Raw genomic sequence first — 17895 nt, forward strand, 5'->3', positions numbered from 1 at the left:
AATGTCTCTTACGGTCTTTGCCATAACAATAGAGCTGTGTTATATGCGGTATGATGTTATTAAGAGAAGGTCATTTGAGGCCAAGGTCAGCTTAGTAATTAGGGAAGAGCTATTGCTGTTCTTTCACTTTCCCCACTAACATTTTTATTATGAACTCAATATGTACAACCCCAATCCAAAAACGAATAATTGATAAAAAACAATGATTTGCAAATCCATATTTCACTGCAGCTATTCACATGAAATTTACATCAGACTTTGGTATTAAATTAATAAAACTATGCTGATAAAGAAATCGTAACATTTCAGTCCATAAAATTGATGTGCAATAAAGTGGAACAACACAGGAAAAAAATATTGAACACGCTAAATAAAATGTATTTAATACTGAAGCCTTTGTTTGCAATGCCAACTTCAGAATACTTCCTGTGTTCCAGTTGGATTCTGGCCCATTCTTCCACAGACAGACAGTCTTTAAATCTTAAATATTTTGGGAGGCCTGCTTGTGAATCTTGAGAAAGATATTTCACTTTCAAATCCTCAATCAGTTCCAAACTCTTGAGTGAGTGCTGGCAAAAGACAAAGTGATGTAACACAGAGGTATATATGCACCTGTCCCAACTTTTTACAAATATGTTGCAGGCATCAAATTCAGAATTAATGTATATTTACCTTGTATTTGTTCTGTATTCAAATGAACATATTCCAAAAAATATTGTATTTGTTTGTGTCAATGGGTTAACAAACTTCCATTTGTCAATTTGATGTAGTGTCTTCTTCTGGCCACACGGTGGCTCTGTTGGCCACATCATTAAATAAACAGAACAAAAACTAATGCTGGTCTTTGCAGGTAGTTTCATATTGAGACTTCTGTGTGACTTAGAGAACTGAGAATAGGTGCAGAACAGTGAAGTACAGAGGAGATTAAGTGTCACCTCACACTGCTATGTTGCAAAGAAAATGGCACATTGTAATCCACAGGTTCTCCTGCTGTCAGTTCTGTTGACAGTCATATCAGCGTGCAAAGGTGAGTAGGCCTAGGCTGAATCTTTTTTTACCACATTCAATGTGTATTTTATTTTTTCTGTGACAGAGGAAGTATTTGGTGTACGCTTTCTCAAGACCCTACATACAATATCTGCACTGAGTCTAATATTTATTTCTTAAAGAGCACCCACCTATGCCTGTGGTTGTTTCTCAAGAAGAAGATGTAGTTCTCCCTTGTGCTGATTCTAATGTAATGGATCCAAAGAGCTGCCTCAGATTCAAATTGATTAATGCCACAAATGCCAGTCGGATGAGGGTTATCTTTGCCAGGCCGGAAACGCCTGAATTCCAGGATGCCGAACGTGTAAAATTGAAGGCTGATGCAAATGGACGAATGTCTCTCACTCTGACAAAGTCACGAAAATCTGATGAGGGACTGTACAGATGTGAAATCTGGCAAGGCTGGGAATGCATTCTTGTGAAAAACATATCTTTAAGAGTAAGAGGTAAGAAAACACATTATATTCTTTTTATTCTTGCTCTTTTATAAATAAATCCCACTCATGTACTATAACATAAATTTGCCTCTTTCAGACTGCAAAGTGCTGACAGCAGTGACGGCAGCACCCAGCACACCCTTTAACCTGAACTGTCCAGTGGAAATAACATCAAAACAACAAGGACCCCAAAATATCTCCTGGGCAATGCTAATAGGAGGCAAGCCTGTACCTAACACCTCTAAAGGGGTTGTAGTTAATGAGACCGCATTAGCTTTCCAGTCTGTGAATTACAGTGACAGTCAGTGGTACAGATGTGAGTACATGCTTGGACAAACTCGGTGCTGCTTTGACATTAAGCTACTGGTTCAAGGTAAGATTTTAAACTATTTGGTAAATTTGACAGCAAATGACAGTATGCATAACTCTTATGTAACTTTTCTATTTCCTGTAAGAAGTGGAAGATGTTGCTATGACCACAACTGCTCCAGGTATTCCAAAAATACTGTACATCTTAATTAAGCTGCAATTAAATGGTGTTTTTATCGCTGAGATCTGTTTCCTGTCTTCCCCAGCACTGACAACACTGACAAGCACTGAGATTATTTCAGAACCCGAGAAAGAGGAGAGCAGTGGAGCATTTATTGCAGTGGTAGCTTCAGTCATGATTGGGATTGCCATAATGGCTGCACTGATAGGACTGTTCATTTACCGCAGATGTAACACCCCCAGAGTGCCACAGCAGACCCTGAGCTACCCAGGAGGTTTGATCTATGTCTTCATTAATGCTGAAAGCAAATGGCTGCAGTGAAGTGTTATCGTAGCTTCATGTTCTCTTGTCTTCGATCAGGTACTCTTGGTGGTTATGAGATTGTGAGTCTTACACTTTCAGAAGGTGAGCAATGCACCGTGCTATTCTCTAACTTCTTCAGTCAAGTCACTGTGACCTCTCTTGCTTATGGATGACTTTCTATCTCACAGATCGTTCAAACCGAGTCAACAGCATATACCAAGCAGTCCCGGAAGAAGGCCCGTGCACTTGTAAGTACTATTATAAAATCATACTTTTATTTTCATTATATCAGAATAGCCAAGTAACTAATGTCTCTTCTTCATTGCAGTCCGGTATTAGTCTTTTTCAGTCTTCTCAAGACGAAGATTTTCCTCGTTAAATTGAGGTCCTCACTGTCTAATCTGGACTACTTGATCAAAACATGTAACATCTACTAACCTGTAAAGTGTTGCAGAGTGTGTTTTGTATAAAGGAACATGGAAAAAGTGTGCTCTACTGCAACATGGAAAAGACTAGCCCCTGTTTTAAGATGTTGAAAGGACTCTTCCTTATTACCCTCTTTGTGCTAATATATCTAATCATCAGTATTATTTTTTGTGAAATGGAGACATGTTTACAATCTGTCAATAAAACCTTTAATCCAATATGAATTCATCTGTAGGGTGATAAATGATCATGACGAAGGAGCCATACACAAGTAATATTTTAAGAGAACACTTTTATTTAGTTAACAGCCTGTAACAAATCATAGAAACTGTCAGTGGTGGTAGCAGCTGCTCCTTTGGTTTTTCTTTGCTGGTGTAGTTCCTCATTATGTGCATCCTGGATGACTTCATATACATGAGTCTGTGGAGAGGAATACTGCAGTTATAGCATTCTGGTAAATCAGGCCGACACAAGTTACTTTTAGCACAATCACTGTAAAACTTCAACTAAAGGCCCAGTCTCTTTTACTAGCCTGGTGTGGCTGCACATTTTGACAAATTAAAGTCTGTCTCAATTAGACGCCTGGTCTGGTTGCCAAGCAATTCATTTTTTAAAAGAAGATATTCGGATGTATAGAAGCGCTTTGTTGGGTGCCTCAACTTGTCCATTCTGCAATTACTCTATAAGTTATTCATATTCCTTTAGTCTGTAAGGGTCCTCAGATCAGAAGAATCAAAAGGGTTTTTCATAAAAAGCCAAGTTGTGAGTGTTGTTTTAACAGGATAATGTGGTGTTATGTCGGTATGCCAGGTGCCATAATCCACATGTGCTGTTACTCTCTCTCTGATGCGCTGTCAGTTGGTGCTAGATAAAATGAATGACTCATATTTGTTATGTTATCTTAAGCCTTTTTATACAAGTAATATTCATACTGGTTTAAACAAACAATTTGATTATATTTCCTGATGTTTGCTGAGCAACAGTTTTGTGTGAAAGGAATTAAAGGCCTGTCCCGTGTAGACTCCTGTCCCAAATATAGGTCTGTACATTTCAGTGATTCATAGCTGGGGCTATTAATTGAAGTTTTACAATACGTTTTGTCTCTTACCATTCCAATACTTGACTGCTCATTTCCTGCAAACAGAAAAGAAGGAAAACAGCAGCCATACAGGTATTATTTCATATTCATCAAGGCTCTTGAAACATTTTCACGTAACAGTTGTTCCGCAGGTTGTATGGCTACTTAACCAGAGTCAGTACCTGCATCCTTGTTGTGCTTCCTCTTCATGAAAATGTAAAGACCACCAGCAGTTATACATATCAGGAGGGCTAGAGGGAGGACTACCCACGCAGGTGTTTGCAGAGCTGTAGACATTAAATAACGATCACTTTCTCTCTGTTTACTCAGATCCAAGAGTGCATTTTCTCTTATGTGTGGGTTTAATTTAGGAGAAAGGCAACAATAGCAATGAGGCATACTTACAATTAACAGTGTGCCACTTCTTTGACGCCGTCACTTCACCCTCTCTATGCACAAAGCAGGTTAATTCGTCATTTTTTGGAGAAACTGGGAGAAATAGGCTGTTTATAAGAGTGTTGTTCACATTCATTAAGGTGCTCTGCCAGCTGTTCTGGCTACCTCCAGACCAGGTTAAATTTAAGTCTTTTCCACATTCTGTAGTGCAGGTAAGGACACAAGTCAAAGTGAGATTATCATCTGCTGGTCCGTGCTCTGTAGAGACTATAAAGGCAAACATGGGAGGAAATGTTTTAACAGCAAATATAGCACGTCATGTTCATGTTCTGGCACTTAGATTGTTAACACTCACCATCGAGGGTGTGCAGTCTGATTCTGTTTAACACCGTTTGCTGACCAGAGGACTCTGAACACTGGTAGTCCCCAGCATGCACAGCACTCACTTTGCTAATAACCAGTGATGAGTCTTTATTGACATGATAAGCCTCAGTTTGGCCTTTATAAGGTGATGCATCATCTGTCAGCGTCCTTTCACCCACAGCCCACTTCATGCGGCCGCCCACAAGCAGAGAGGAAGTGTTGCTACAAGAGAGTGACACTGACTCACCCGCTGCAGCAAACACTTCCTCTATGCCATCTGAGGAAATGGGGAGCTCTGGTCAAACTTTGCACGTCTTATGGTTCTTTTAGAGTACACTAAAGTGGAGTTTAGCCTACCTTGTAGTGTTGTTGTATACATGATGGCGGCTTTAACTGTGCTGTTTTGAGTCAGCTGGCATTTCCATTTTCTGTGATGATCCGTCAGTCTTTTAGTGATGATCAGTTTAGAGAAGCATTCAGAGGGATTTTCAAAGCGAAATCTTTTCCCGTTTAATGGTGTATTGTCTTCAGTGCTCCACTTGATATGTATGCCTTTGTTGTTACAAGGGATGTATCCTTTAAACATATTGAGGAAACAGTGAAGCTCTATGGTGCCGTCTGCAGGAGTTGACCTCTCGATGACTGGTGAATGTAAAAAAAAACATCATGTGACTATTGTGATATTGACATTACATATTCAGGAACATTTTGAGTGACTTACGTTCAAGAATCTGAAGCGAAACACTTGAATTGAGTGTTCCACTGCCACAGGAGTAAAGTCGTGCATCATTGAGCTCCAGGTCATTAATATCTAGAGAGCAATCCGTTTGCAGGCCAAGCCTGAGGGCGTTCGGAGCTGTCACTCTTCCAGCTTTCACCATCTCAGTGGCTGATCCAAACTCTCCGGACATGTTCCAGTTAACAGAGGAGCAGGATTTAAGAGAGGGTATGCCACATGGCAAAGTAATATCACCTCCTAGTAAGGCAAACATCACTGAATGATCTGATGGAGAAGACAGAAAAGCATTTCATTCTCCAAGTCATAGTTCTGTCGAAGATCTCATTCACTTCATCAGAGCAAGTTAACTAATATAACTGAAAGCTAAAGGTATGGGACGTTGGTGGCCCTCCATTATGAACTGAACATATTCAAATACATATAGATATTGAGTGGGACACAGACGTCCCCCTCAATATTCAGAGAATGTGAATTTGTTCTCCCCCAAATAAAAACATGAAAGTAGCAGAGGACTTTTATTTTGACAAAATAAAATACATTTACACCATAAACTGATGCAGAAAAGGCACAAATGGTGCTTAAAAACTCACCAAAATCCAGGAAATAACTTTTTAATGCTCAGAATTTCCTGGAAAACCCCTGATTTTATATGTGTTTCTTCAATATTGAAACAAAACCTACCTCAGTGGCATAAACAAAGTTACGATGGGCCCTAGTGCATGCTTTAATGCATGTAATGTCCTGACACAAATAGAGACTTGACATTGGACAACATCATCATACATAACCCAGCTGTCATCATGGCATATGTAACAAAAATACCAAAGAAAGTAAGAAATTAATAATTTTATTGAAGCGTTTCATAGTATATTTATAGATTTTCTAGCTTATATAAAAAAGGAAATCATTTTGTTCTACATGGCTACTGACATAATATAATAAATAAATAAATGGCACAGTTTCTAAGTTAATAATATTTTTTTTTTGTCATTCATCTTTGAACAGGGGTATATTTCCAAAGTGGCAATCTGAATCACTTGCAAGGGCCCACCCTTTCTACAGGCCCCTCCACCCCAGGTGCCCCACTGCAATTGCACTGCCTGTAATGTCAATATTTATGCCCCTGACCTATGCCCTTGCATAATTATAACAAGGGAAGTGACAAAGTATTTTTGTGTACTTGCACTTTTTGACAAATTAAAATAATCAGTGATTTTACTTATATTGTTAATCACAATTATAGCATCATTACAGAGAAAAAAAAAGCAATATCATAAAGAATTCCATCATTATAGGGTAAAGTTAGCATTATTACCTCGGCATAGTAGCCTGCGTAAATACCATAGGTAAATACGAAGGTTGCATCTACCTTAATTAAGCAGTAATTGAACGCACCACCTGGCCAGGACGTCACGTGACCTATATCAAACGACGTTATTGCGTGAACAGGTGCATGCTGGGTGTGGCTAACACATATCGGCTAAAGTGCTAGCATGCTATAACGGTCGTTCGCAGACCACGACTTCATCAATTTGGGAGCTGCTTCTTTCAGTTAAGTGTGTAAGGACTTAAATTTCTTCTGTTTATGAAAATACTCCATCACAGTGACTGCTGGGCCTCATTTAGCTCAAATGTTTGAAACCTCCGAGGAGCTAATTGGGACAGAGCTGGTTTCAGTGGGACCAGAGAGGCAGATTAAACTGGTTTATGCTTCAAGGAAGGAGCTGAGAAGTTCAGCCCGGACCGCGGTAAACAAGACTCAAAAAAAGCTGTGAAGACAGGTGAGTACATTAACAAATAAATTAACTGTTTCCAGAGGATAATGTAAAGTCGCTAGCGCACATCGCCTGGCATTACGTCCGCATTGCGGTTTGGCTACATGTGATACAAAAACTGTACAGCTGTCTGACTGCTGTTTGTTGTTGGCTGCAGCCATTGAAGAGTTCACATTGTTCATACAAATATGTGCAGCCTGATGAAGCTGGTGATGTTTTAGTATGCTGTTAATTCTTTATAAGGAGCTGGGTGACATATCAATATTATAGAGGTATTGCGATATATATCGTCTTAGGTTTTTGATGTGCTAATATCTCAAGTGTTGTGTTTTCTTGGATTTAAAGACTGCCTTACAACAAAGTGATATAGTTTTCTGAACTTACCAGACTGTTCCAGCTGTTCTGTTATTTGCCTTTACCCACTTAGTCATTATAACAGCATTACTGATGATAATTTATCAATATTGCAATATTGATATCAAGGTATTTGATCTAAAACATTGTGATATTTGATTTTCTTCATATCCTAGTGTCAGGCTGTTTTTGTAGCTTAAAGGGGAACGCCACCTACCATTAAACTTAAATTAAAAGCCTAGTCCCAATTAAACGCCCTGTTCCTTTTACTAGCCTGGTGTAGCTTCATATTTTGACAAATAAATTACTGTCTCAAGTAGACGCCTGGTCTGGTTGCCAAGCAGCTTTTGTTTTTTTGGTCGAAATTCTTTGGATGTATAAAAGCAGGTCGTAGGCTACCTGTTAATTATGTGTCCATTCCTTAATTACCCTGTAAGTTATTCATATTCCTTTAGTCTGTAAGGGTCCTCAGATCAACAGAATCAAAAGAGTTTTTCAAAAAAAATGAATCCCAGTTGTGAGTATTGTTTTAACAGGATAAAGTGGTGTTGTGTCGGTATGCTGGGTGCCATAATCCTCCAAAGTGTTGTAACTCTCTCTCTGATGCGCTGTCTGTTGGTGCTAGATCACATGAATGATTCATAACTGATTATCTGAAGCCTACTTTTTAGACAAGTAATATTCATACTGTTTTAAATCAACAATTTTCCCGTCTTTACTGAGCAACAGTTTTGTCTGAAAGGGATTAAAGGCCTGACCCAAATATAGGTCTGTTGATTTCAGTGATTTAAGCAAATAATAGCACGGGCTATTAACTGAAGTTTTACGGTAAATTAAAACTCCAATGTTATTTCCAAGGCCTAGCTTCTATGAGCTTCTCTATCTCAAAGCCAGAAACCAAATAAGTAGTCTCAAAGCTGGGATGTCGCCATGTATAAAGTCTGGAGTTTCCATGGACAATGAACGGACGTGCAGAATGATTTTCTATTTTATACCCAAATGAGCTTTATTCTATTGTAATGTTCTCAGTCCTGAAATGTACCCATATACTCTCAGTTTAATCTCTAACAGCTTTCCCAGTTAATTGTCGATGAAGCAGCTCCAGACTTTATACACACCTTTAACCCTCATTACATCACAAATATGAGTTTTAGCATTTTTGGATTTGGAAGACAGTTGGTCATAGCTACTTATATTTTTGGACTGTCGTAGACCCTAGGAATAACATGTATACATTGTGAAAATGGGTGTAGTTCCCCCGTAATGTTGCACCCACTGAGGTATCCAGTTGTCATTTATTGCCTGTTATTTGTTTAATAGAGTTTTGTCCCCTTCTCTGCAAACATTCCCACAGGAAGGTGGTGGTGTAATTGATATCAGGTGTATACACAGGCAGAAAAGTGCTGTCTATAGAACAGACATTTACTGCTTGAACATGACTGCTCTGTGGTCTAAGGTGTTTGTGGTCATCTTAATGCACCGTAGCCTATTTTGTAGCCTAAATGTGTTTTTTACTGTAATAGATCTGTCACATCACATTATCATATACAATTGTTTCGTTGCCCCCCTTGACTTTTTAAAACTCTAACACAGTACTATTTACTTGGAGTACATTTTAATAAACCTACTATTTACTTTTATCTAAGTGCATTTTTTTTCCAAAATAAGTTTACTTGTACTTGAGTAAAACCCCAGTATTTTACTTAATTTTAATTCTAGCTCTCTGTCCAGCCTTGTTTAATGCCACAGTTGATATTCAGACTTTATTTTCACATTTTTGCTGTAAGCATTTAGTTTAATCAGATTATTTTTAATGGGTGGAAATTTAATCTTTCACATGTCGGCTTTTGTTAAAAAGGTTAGAGAGCTTAGAGTTATTTAAGTCAGAACCCAAAACAAATATACAACAGATTAACAAGATTTTCTATTTTTGTATAATTACCAAGTGACTGAAGTCCAGCTGCTGCCTGCGTGAGACAAAGAAGACAGAGTCTTAACACTGAAATGAAAACCATCCTTCTCTCACAATATGTCCTCTCGCTGATTCCCTCACTTATTGCTAAATCCTCCAAATGCATGTATCTAAAAACACATGTTCAGGAAATGACATGAAGGAAACTCACGAGAGGCCCACGTTCTTCTCCTCATGTAAACTCTTTAACTTTGTACAAAACTGTGGCCTCTGCACAAATGAATGCGTCATGTGCACTATAGCCTACACTCTGTGCCTTTTATGTGACATTTTCCACCACTGCCACATGTTGAATTAACACCTTCTAGAAGCACCAGTTATCACTTGTATCTATCATCAGATGGCTATTTATGGTATTAATACAAACACCTTTAAAAGAAGTGCCTCTAACCCACTGATGAAGAGTGATAACCCGAAGGTCTGTGGAATATTTACACAGGAGGGTAGTTGTCGCTTTCTGTAGCATGTTCAGTGTTTGTCCACTGGGTGGTACTGTCAGACAGATATGCTTCTTCTCGTAAAATACCAAGTACTTGATCAGTTTCAGTGTACAGTAACTTGTACAAACCCAGGTTTTGATTTGCATGCAGCTCCACTTGAACAGCATTCGTTTGGTTAATGCTTTCCTTCTGACGGCTCCACACTTTCTCTTTCCATTCTGGAGAAATCTCATCGTCTGATTGACCATTCTTGTAAATCCCCCCCTTCAATGGTTACCTTGAGGCTCATATTTTCATATATGTAACTTTAAAAAGTTTGCTTTGCCTCTATATAAGAAATAAGTAAATCACGTCAAAGGGTCTGTCCTGGGTTTATTTAGAGATAATCAAAGAAATAACTGTCATAAATTCAGCATTATGAAACAATTAACAGCCCATTTTAATTAGAATAGAACATAGAAGAAATATTGATGAGAAACACACACATGAAGGTTTTGTTATTATTTGCACATATAAAAGTAAAAAAAATCATGCATAGATTTTAAGCAACAAGCAGTAAACCCTCTGTGGTTCAGGGATTAGCCACAGGTCTCGGTAGTGCTACAACTGCGTAGGACTTGACCTTTAGTACAACACTAGCAACTCCTCTCAGGTCGGGCAGAGAGGCCTCACTCTCCGGAAGGACGAACTGGAAATCTCTCAGCAAGTAGGCAGTGAACAGAAAGAGCTCCATTTTGGCGACAGACTCCCCCAAGCAGAGCCGAGCCCCCCCTCCAAAAGGGATCAGGGCACGAGTGGAGCCTCCTCCTCCTTCCAGAAAGCGCTCTGAAAGAGAGAGAGAGAGTAGCTACTGTGTTTGAGATCTGCTGAGCCAAGTGAAAGGAATGCACTTCACCTCACAGTCAGAGCAGTATACCTGGTTTGAAGCTGTACGGGTCAGACCAAACTGCAGGGTCATGGTGAGCTCCAAAAAGATTAGGAATGATGACTGTGTTCTTAGGGATGAAGTAACCTGCAATACTTAAGACACGTGAGGGTCATAAAAACAGTGTTAGCGTCCATACAAATGGCTTTTGTGTATACTTGCTGACTGACAGGACCCAAGTTTATCAATATAGCTACACACTTTATATGATAGAAATATTATATACTCTTTTTTTGCAGATCTGGATTCAGATGCAAATAAGAAACTCTGAAAACAACACCTTTAGACACATTTGGTGCTTTCTAGTGTATCTACTTATTCATGATGTTGGTTTGCAGGAAGCTAACATTTGTTATGCACAGCCTGATTATGCAGAGCAACAGTTCAGCCTGGGTCCTACACTGTTTACTTGTTTTCTTTTCCAGTGTTGGCAAATTGCTTTTTGCATGTATGATTTTATGCAAAAGTAAAAAGTAAACATTAGGAGTAAAATATTGGAAAAATGTGGGTCTGTGCCAGATTTGTAAACTGGCCTGTGTTGCACCAACCAGTGCCAATGCCTTATCCTCTAATTCAGTGGTGCTTAACCTTTTTAATGTGTCAAGGACCCCTAAACTGATAAACATTAGGTCACTGGCCCACATTTGATAAGATTTGGCCTCAGGGACCTTCAGGGATTTTGTTTTTTTAGATATGATTAAGACCAGAACTTTATAGTTTACTACAATTGAAGAGATAACAGTGGGGGGGGGGGGGGGGGGTGAAACCTGTGATCAGAATAGTTACTCTTTTGACTCTTGCTCACAATGGTTTCACTTCTGTAGTGAGTTTAATAGTGAAAATAAACTGTTTCTCTTTTTCTTGTGTTGCCCGAAAACTCTCTCAAGGATCCCTAGGGTTCCCCAGACTTCTGGTTAAAAACCCCAGGGATCCTGCATATTGTCGTTCAGCTGACCTGCTGTCTCTGACGGCTCTGTGCGGCACCGCCAACGGTGCAACAGGCCTGAGTCTGAGCACCTCGCTAATTAGAGCGCACAGGACAGGAAGTCTGTGCCTGTCACTGTACTTGGGGTATCGTCCCTCAAGCACTGTGCACAGCTCCTCATACACCTTTGTCTGCACCTGAAGATGGAAGTAGGAGAGGAGAGACACACTGAGATAAACTTCCATATGTGTAAATATGTTTTTTAATGTTAAGTGATATTCCTTGCCTCTGGTCTGTGTAAGAGGAACGCCACAGTCCAGTTTAGCCAGGCTGCAGCGGTCTCTGTTCCCCCGATGAGGAGGTCCACAGTGGCCATGTGAACATGAACATCTGTCAGGAGCTGGAGACACAACGACATTTCATTTAGTAGACTACATTTTCAATGCCAGTTCTAGTCTTGCGTTAAATTAGATAGACTCCCAGTATATTTCAAATTGATCCCCTGGTATTACTTTTCTATGCGCTTACCACTCCATGTTCTGTATTCTGTTTGTCAAGGCCGTGGAGGAGGGATCCTGTGATGGCATTTTCGTTTTTTTTGTCCTGTGACTGCACAGATAATAAAGCAACAGCTGATTAAAATCAACAGTGTAGGAAAATACAGCTGAGATTCATCCGCTTTTCTGGATGCACACACAAAAAATTAACGTGGTTTTGAAAGGTGTCTGTGATGTAAATTTATTCTTCATAATATCTATCTTGGGGTACAAAATATATCCGAGCAGACTATTTTCGTGTTGGGCTTATAATCATAACTGCTTGATTTATCGTGTGTGATTTTGTCATTTTTTTGTTACGTGCAACCTGAGCACTTAGCATAATTAGACCTCTATGTGTCTATTTTTCATAACTTTTTATTCTTTGGCGTTTCCTTTTCTCACCTTGTAAGTGTTGAGGTGTTCTCTTATAATTTCATCCCTCTTGGCCACTTCTTTTAGGAGACGGGAAAACACAGGATTGGGTAATTTCTACGAGAGAACAAATGAGTTCCAGGAATACTTCACCCGCAGAGGGACCATTAGTATATCACTTCGTTATGCTGCATTATCTTGAATTCGTGAAAAAAATGTTTCTCTCACGTTTCCATGGAGGTTGCCAAATATATTGACTTATTGATTGATTGGAGACCATGTTTAGCAGCAACAAAAATATATCAAAACATTTGTTCCAAACTCTCATAAAACCTGTGCAGTATAGTTCAAGACTCATTTATCAAGTTGAACGCTTAGCACAAACATTCACTTTTGCTAAAACCTCACTGTTTAAAAATGAACTGAAAGTAAAACTTAACTGCGTTCTTCAAAACCAGACTCCAATACAAAGCTTTTTCAGAGAAAAGTCACGTGTTTGGAAAGTACTGAGCATATGACTGGATAAACGAGACTTGGATTATACTGCACAAGTTGTATGAGAGTTTGTAAACTGATGTTTTGATATATTTTTGCTGTTGAAAACAAAGTTTTCTTCATAAATTCAAGGTTATACAAATGGTAATTCTGTGGATGTAGTGCTCCTTTAATTTGTGAAATTTAATTCTGTGATCTACAGTCCAGAGAGTGAATATTTACTGACTCTTAGCAGTGGGAAGGAGTCCAGAGCAGAAATCCAGGAGGAGCCCCACAGACCAACAATCTCATTCAGACAGCTGTGCAGCTGCTGCAGCTCCAGAGAGCTCTTGTCATACTAGAAAACACAGAGTTTTATATTTTAGCCAATGAAACACACTGTCCAGTAACAGAATGGCATATTATGAATGCCCTTATGTAATGCACGCCTCGAAAAAGGGCAACTTAAACTGTAACCATGCCCAGTTCCCAACATAAATAGGCAACCAAGCACTGGTCTACCACAACCACAACATTGACAGGAAGCAGATTATGCAGTCAATCTCAGATAGTCAGAGGCACAGACTGAGCTGTGGGAGGAAAGATACTCACTTCTTTCCCAAAAGCCAAAGTGGTGATGACATTACTGGCTGTCACTGTGAAATCCTCTGAAAGATCTACAGCACTGCCTTGATAGTCCATCAAAACCTAAACAGTGAACAAACCATGCTTTATCTCTTCATGTGATCGCTCTGGAAATACCCCAACATTTGGTTTGATCTCTGCTTTCACATTACAGGCCATTATGTTATTAAGATAAATCACTGTATTGTCCACTAGTGTCCTGTACCTGTCTCAGATGCAGTGCCTGTCTCTCAATCACTTCATGCAACGATTGATGGCAGCAACGCTGCAGAGCACTGTGGACGAGACGACGATGTGCCCTCCACTCCTCATTATAGTCCCCCAGAGAGATGGTGTGTCCTCCCCCAGACACAATATTACCTGATACGAGTCAGGAGAAGTAATAAGTACATAATATATGTATGCATACTATTATTGCAAAAGACATTTGAGTTGTTTACCTGTGTATGAAACTGGTCTCCCAGCAAAGTCTGACCATTTTTTCACCAGTGCTTCTCTTATGACTTCAGTACTGTTAAGTACCACCATGGCTGAAAAACACAACCAAGTTTTGTACCTTCTACAAAAAAGTTTTTGTTTTTGTATCAACGTGTATTATGGTAAGAGTTATTCAAAATGATGAATCCAAAATGAGATGATTACTTGTGTTTCCGCATTTCAGGCGGTAGATGTTTCCGTACCGCCGTGCCAGATCAGTCAGGTGAATTGGCAGATGGTCGTGTGTCAGCTCCATCATATTGCCTATGAGGAGGAGACTGGGAGGACCTGGGAGGGAAGGAGAAGAGGAGCAGGGAAGGAACTGATAGACGTACTGCAGCAGTCCAGATTGAACTACTGGAAGAAAGAGTTGGGAAAGAGAAAGGTAAAACACAGAAAGAATGAACAGTAATCACAGTAATCCATGAGATGAAATAATCAGGTTCAGTGGTGTACTAGTTTTTCATGTGTTGGCAAAATGTCCCGTTCATTAATCATTATATTGTTATTTGGGGCTGACCTGAATGCTTCGAAGCTTCAGTTGTTGCCATGGTTATAGTTATACTACAGCTCAGTGTATTGGATATCATATTACCCAGAACATCTCAAATACCTCATAAATTAAGAAATACTTCTCCTTCATTATTCATTTTGCATTAACATGAATTATTTGTAGTTATTTTCAGACAAGGACATTTAAACTTAGTGATATTTTTTGATTCAGACCGATGCTTTTCTAATATCAGTCCAGCACTACTGAAACTGGGACAGTTTGACCACACCCTATAAGCTAGCAAGATGCCAAGAAATTCAAGTGCCTGGAGTAGTATCAACATTTGCAAAAGACGACCCCCTAAAATTTGAGTGCCAGATAAGCCAAAGGGAAACTGGCGTATCACAAATCTACAACTATTTTGGCAAATCACCTGAAAGCTGTAAGTAACAGCGGACTCGTCTTGCAAAGTATTATTATTTTTTGAGCTGTTATGGCTAATGTTACTGCTACCTGCATGCTAAGAAAGTTGCCGATTGACACAATATTTTAAGTGCTTTCACATTTCACACTTAAACTTCTATGCCCAGAATTATTATTATAGTATTTGGGACAGCACTATTTTCAGATATACATATTTAAAGACAACAAATAATTACCTTTAGACTTGCCTCCCTTGCGATCTTCTTTTAAAGATTTGTCTCTCTGACCCAAAATGCAAATCAACAGCAGCGCAACTAGCAACACAGCTCCCACAGTGATCACTGATATTTCTATTGCCATTTTGTGTCGTCTTGCTGGTTCCCCCCTTCAGAAAGTTGGTCAGCACACTGCCTGCCCCATTTATAGTCCTCACATCAGTCTCTTTGCCCGTCAGCTTGACGCAGTGTTGGTGTTTCCACTAAATTCAAGGACGTCTAAATATTTTGTAGGTCAACATATCTGATACTGTGATGACTGCAACACATGTAACAAGAGACAGAGTGATAAACATGGCTAAAACTTGTAGAAGGGCATGATAACAGGATAACACGTCACAGCTGACACGACGATCAGTCATGCAGGCATTAGTTTATCTTGTAGCGCAGGGAATGAAGAAACTGTTTCCCGTCAAAGGATTTGGTTGTTTTAATTCGCTTTTACAAAACCAAAAGAACGACACTTCAGACCCACATTAGCCACATTTATTCCAATGGAGTGAGACAGTGCATATTCAATTACAGTAGTAGTGGGTGTGGCATACCATGGTGGTGCACAAGAAGGTATTTGAGTCAAAAAACAAACTGTGTTGAAATGGATGGGTCAGGCAGAACAGTAAGATACAAAAAGTTGCAATAAAACATTTCTCCACTCTTTTGGTATATTTCCAGAAAAAAAAGAAACAGAAAAAAATCAGAAAAAAAAATCGTACACAATCTTGAATCAAATGTACTGATAGCTGTTGTTACAACTATCAAAACCACTGTACATGCAATTCAGTTGGAAAGCTACATGCAGCAACTGTGAGATCCACTGTTTTGTGGATTTCTGGCACTTAAATTCTCTGTCAGACGTATGAAGACTGTATCTTTAGCCATGAGTTGCAGGAGAGAACCTGGATGGTCTGAACTTCATCTCGGTGAAGGGAATGGAGGAGTCTTTTCCTTTCCAGTCTATCCAGACTATTCCCTGTATCAGAACAGAAACATAAACGTGATGGTATTTGGTTAGTGTGCTGTTTCACTGAAGATAAAATGTGTTTAGGTCCATTAGGTAGAGAGAGGAACTGTACCTGGTTATTACTGTTGATGCCGAAAAGACCGTTGAGGTTGGTCTTGTAGCAGTTCTTGTACCACCAGCCTCCCATGTAGGCCCTGGCACAGTGGATCCCCAGAGGATCAGGGTCCTTGTCTCGGGTTGAGAATGGACGTCCAGTATGGTACCTCATGGAGTCGCCTGACAGAGAAATAGTGACATTGAGGTATGAATAGTCAGGTATTTACTGTATTATAACGCTGCGCATGTTTGGTAAAGTTTTCACCTGCAGTTCCAGTGTAGCCAGACACTGTGATAGTATAGTGCCTCTCCTCTGAATCAATGGAGAAGTTGGCGTAGTGAGCGTAAGCGGTGTCGTTTCCAGATCGCATATCCACTCTCAGACTCACAGGGCCGACACTGGTCAGGTTGTGAAGAAGCTCATTTCCTGGTAGTGGTAGAAATGAAGATTGAGGCTGATTTGTTAAAAATATCTCTACATATTTATGCAGATCAGATGATGACAAGAACTTGTTTCATCTGTACCGAGCCAGAAGTCTTCGCTGAGGTTTCCGAAGCCGGCGCTATATTCACTCCAAGTTCTGTAGAAATCTGTCTTTCCATTCATTCTCCTCTGGAACACCTAAAACACACACATCAGATTGTCTTTCAGATGTGGGATCAAGTCACTGTTTTGTAAGTCATAAGTAAGTTTCAAGTCAAGACATGTTAGCTTCGAGTCAAGTCCCAAGTCAGGACCACAGACTGTATATAAAGATGGACAACGTGTCTGCATTTCCTCCCACTGTACAAAAATAAAGCCAAAATATTCAGATACGGCTGCTGCCATCTTGAGTTGGTGACGTCATTTGGAGCTAGAGTGTACACAGTAGCGACCTCTGCGGTATTGAGTTCCTGTCCAGACACCTGTCTGACCACGAGCAGTACCATTGCTAGCACACATCTGTCAATTATGATGTGAAACACTTGGACATACATCAGCGAGATAAGAACTACCTAAATTGACAGAAAACATATTTGTGAAAAAATGAATTGATGTGCACTGCATGCTAACATGGAGGGGGTGGGGTTTATGACATTTACTGCACCCAGCCACTAGGGGGCAATTGAAATGTTTTGGCTTCACTTTTGGGGAGCTGTCATATTGTCCATCTTCATTAGACAGTCTATCCTCTGGACTGACAAGTCCCAAATTCTTAACTTTGAGTTTCATGCTGTGCGATTGGTTCATACAAAGTGAATCTTGGGTATTAAGTCACAACTTGTTAGGAATTAGTAGTGTTAATTAGGGATGCACCGAAATGAAAATTTGTGGCCGAAGCCAAAGCCGAATATTATTAAACGCTTGGCCGAATACCGAGTGCCAAATACTGAATATCGTTGTTTAGTTTTTCATTAGTTTTTGCAGATGAACCCCCTCCAGATTAGTGTTGTCACGGTACCAAAATTGGATCCCACTGTACGATACCA

General features: G+C 39.7%; 4 protein-coding genes across 5 annotated transcripts in view; 1 reads left to right on the forward strand and 3 right to left on the reverse strand.

The window, feature by feature from the left end:
* The first annotated feature begins 947 nt into the window (after positions 1-947).
* On the forward strand, positions 948-2980 carry LOC126392494 (uncharacterized). 2 transcript variants are annotated; one of them, XM_050047908.1, is made up of 8 exons: positions 948-1027; positions 1170-1493; positions 1582-1857; positions 1943-1975; positions 2060-2248; positions 2335-2379; positions 2466-2525; positions 2606-2980. In XM_050047908.1, exons 1-8 carry the CDS (start codon positions 961-963, stop codon positions 2614-2616), a joined length of 1005 nt encoding a protein of 334 aa, XP_049903865.1. In that variant the 5' UTR covers positions 948-960; the 3' UTR covers positions 2617-2980. The 2 variants fall into 2 exon arrangements, with proteins under 2 accessions (XP_049903865.1, XP_049903864.1); XM_050047907.1 differs by having other exon boundaries at positions 1940-1975; positions 2606-2976.
* Positions 2981-2988: 8 nt separating this feature from the next.
* LOC126392493 (uncharacterized) lies at positions 2989-9466 on the reverse strand. The gene is made up of 8 exons (XM_050047906.1): positions 9351-9466; positions 5262-5543; positions 4898-5182; positions 4533-4817; positions 4187-4444; positions 3964-4068; positions 3812-3837; positions 2989-3123 (listed from the first exon to the last, which is right to left on the reverse strand). Exons 1-8 carry the CDS (start codon positions 9421-9423, stop codon positions 3001-3003), a joined length of 1437 nt encoding a protein of 478 aa, XP_049903863.1. The 5' UTR covers positions 9424-9466; the 3' UTR covers positions 2989-3000.
* Positions 9467-10239: 773 nt separating this feature from the next.
* Positions 10240-15453, reverse strand: LOC126392492 (steroid 21-hydroxylase). The gene is made up of 12 exons (XM_050047905.1): positions 15330-15453; positions 14343-14534; positions 14141-14230; positions 13906-14060; positions 13668-13763; positions 13303-13413; positions 12612-12698; positions 12199-12279; positions 11957-12070; positions 11701-11867; positions 10737-10840; positions 10240-10645 (listed from the first exon to the last, which is right to left on the reverse strand). The coding sequence occupies exons 1-12, from the start codon at positions 15451-15453 to the stop codon at positions 10392-10394; spliced, it is 1575 nt and encodes a 524-aa protein (XP_049903862.1). The 3' UTR covers positions 10240-10391.
* Positions 15454-15789: 336 nt separating this feature from the next.
* The window catches only part of tnxba (tenascin XBa), a 7931-nt gene continuing 5825 nt past the window's right edge, over positions 15790-17895 (reverse strand). Inside the window, exons 11-14 of the mRNA XM_050046654.1 lie at positions 16951-17047; positions 16691-16852; positions 16442-16605; positions 15790-16338 (exon numbers count right to left, since the gene is read on the reverse strand). Of these exons, the coding sequence (XP_049902611.1) occupies positions 16240-16338; positions 16442-16605; positions 16691-16852; positions 16951-17047 (522 nt within the window). The 3' untranslated portion in view covers positions 15790-16239. The remainder of the gene's footprint in view (positions 16339-16441; positions 16606-16690; positions 16853-16950; positions 17048-17895) is intronic.

This window comes from Epinephelus moara, chromosome 6, assembly GCF_006386435.1.
Source record: "Epinephelus moara isolate mb chromosome 6, YSFRI_EMoa_1.0, whole genome shotgun sequence".
NCBI lineage: Eukaryota > Metazoa > Chordata > Actinopteri > Perciformes > Serranidae > Epinephelus > Epinephelus moara.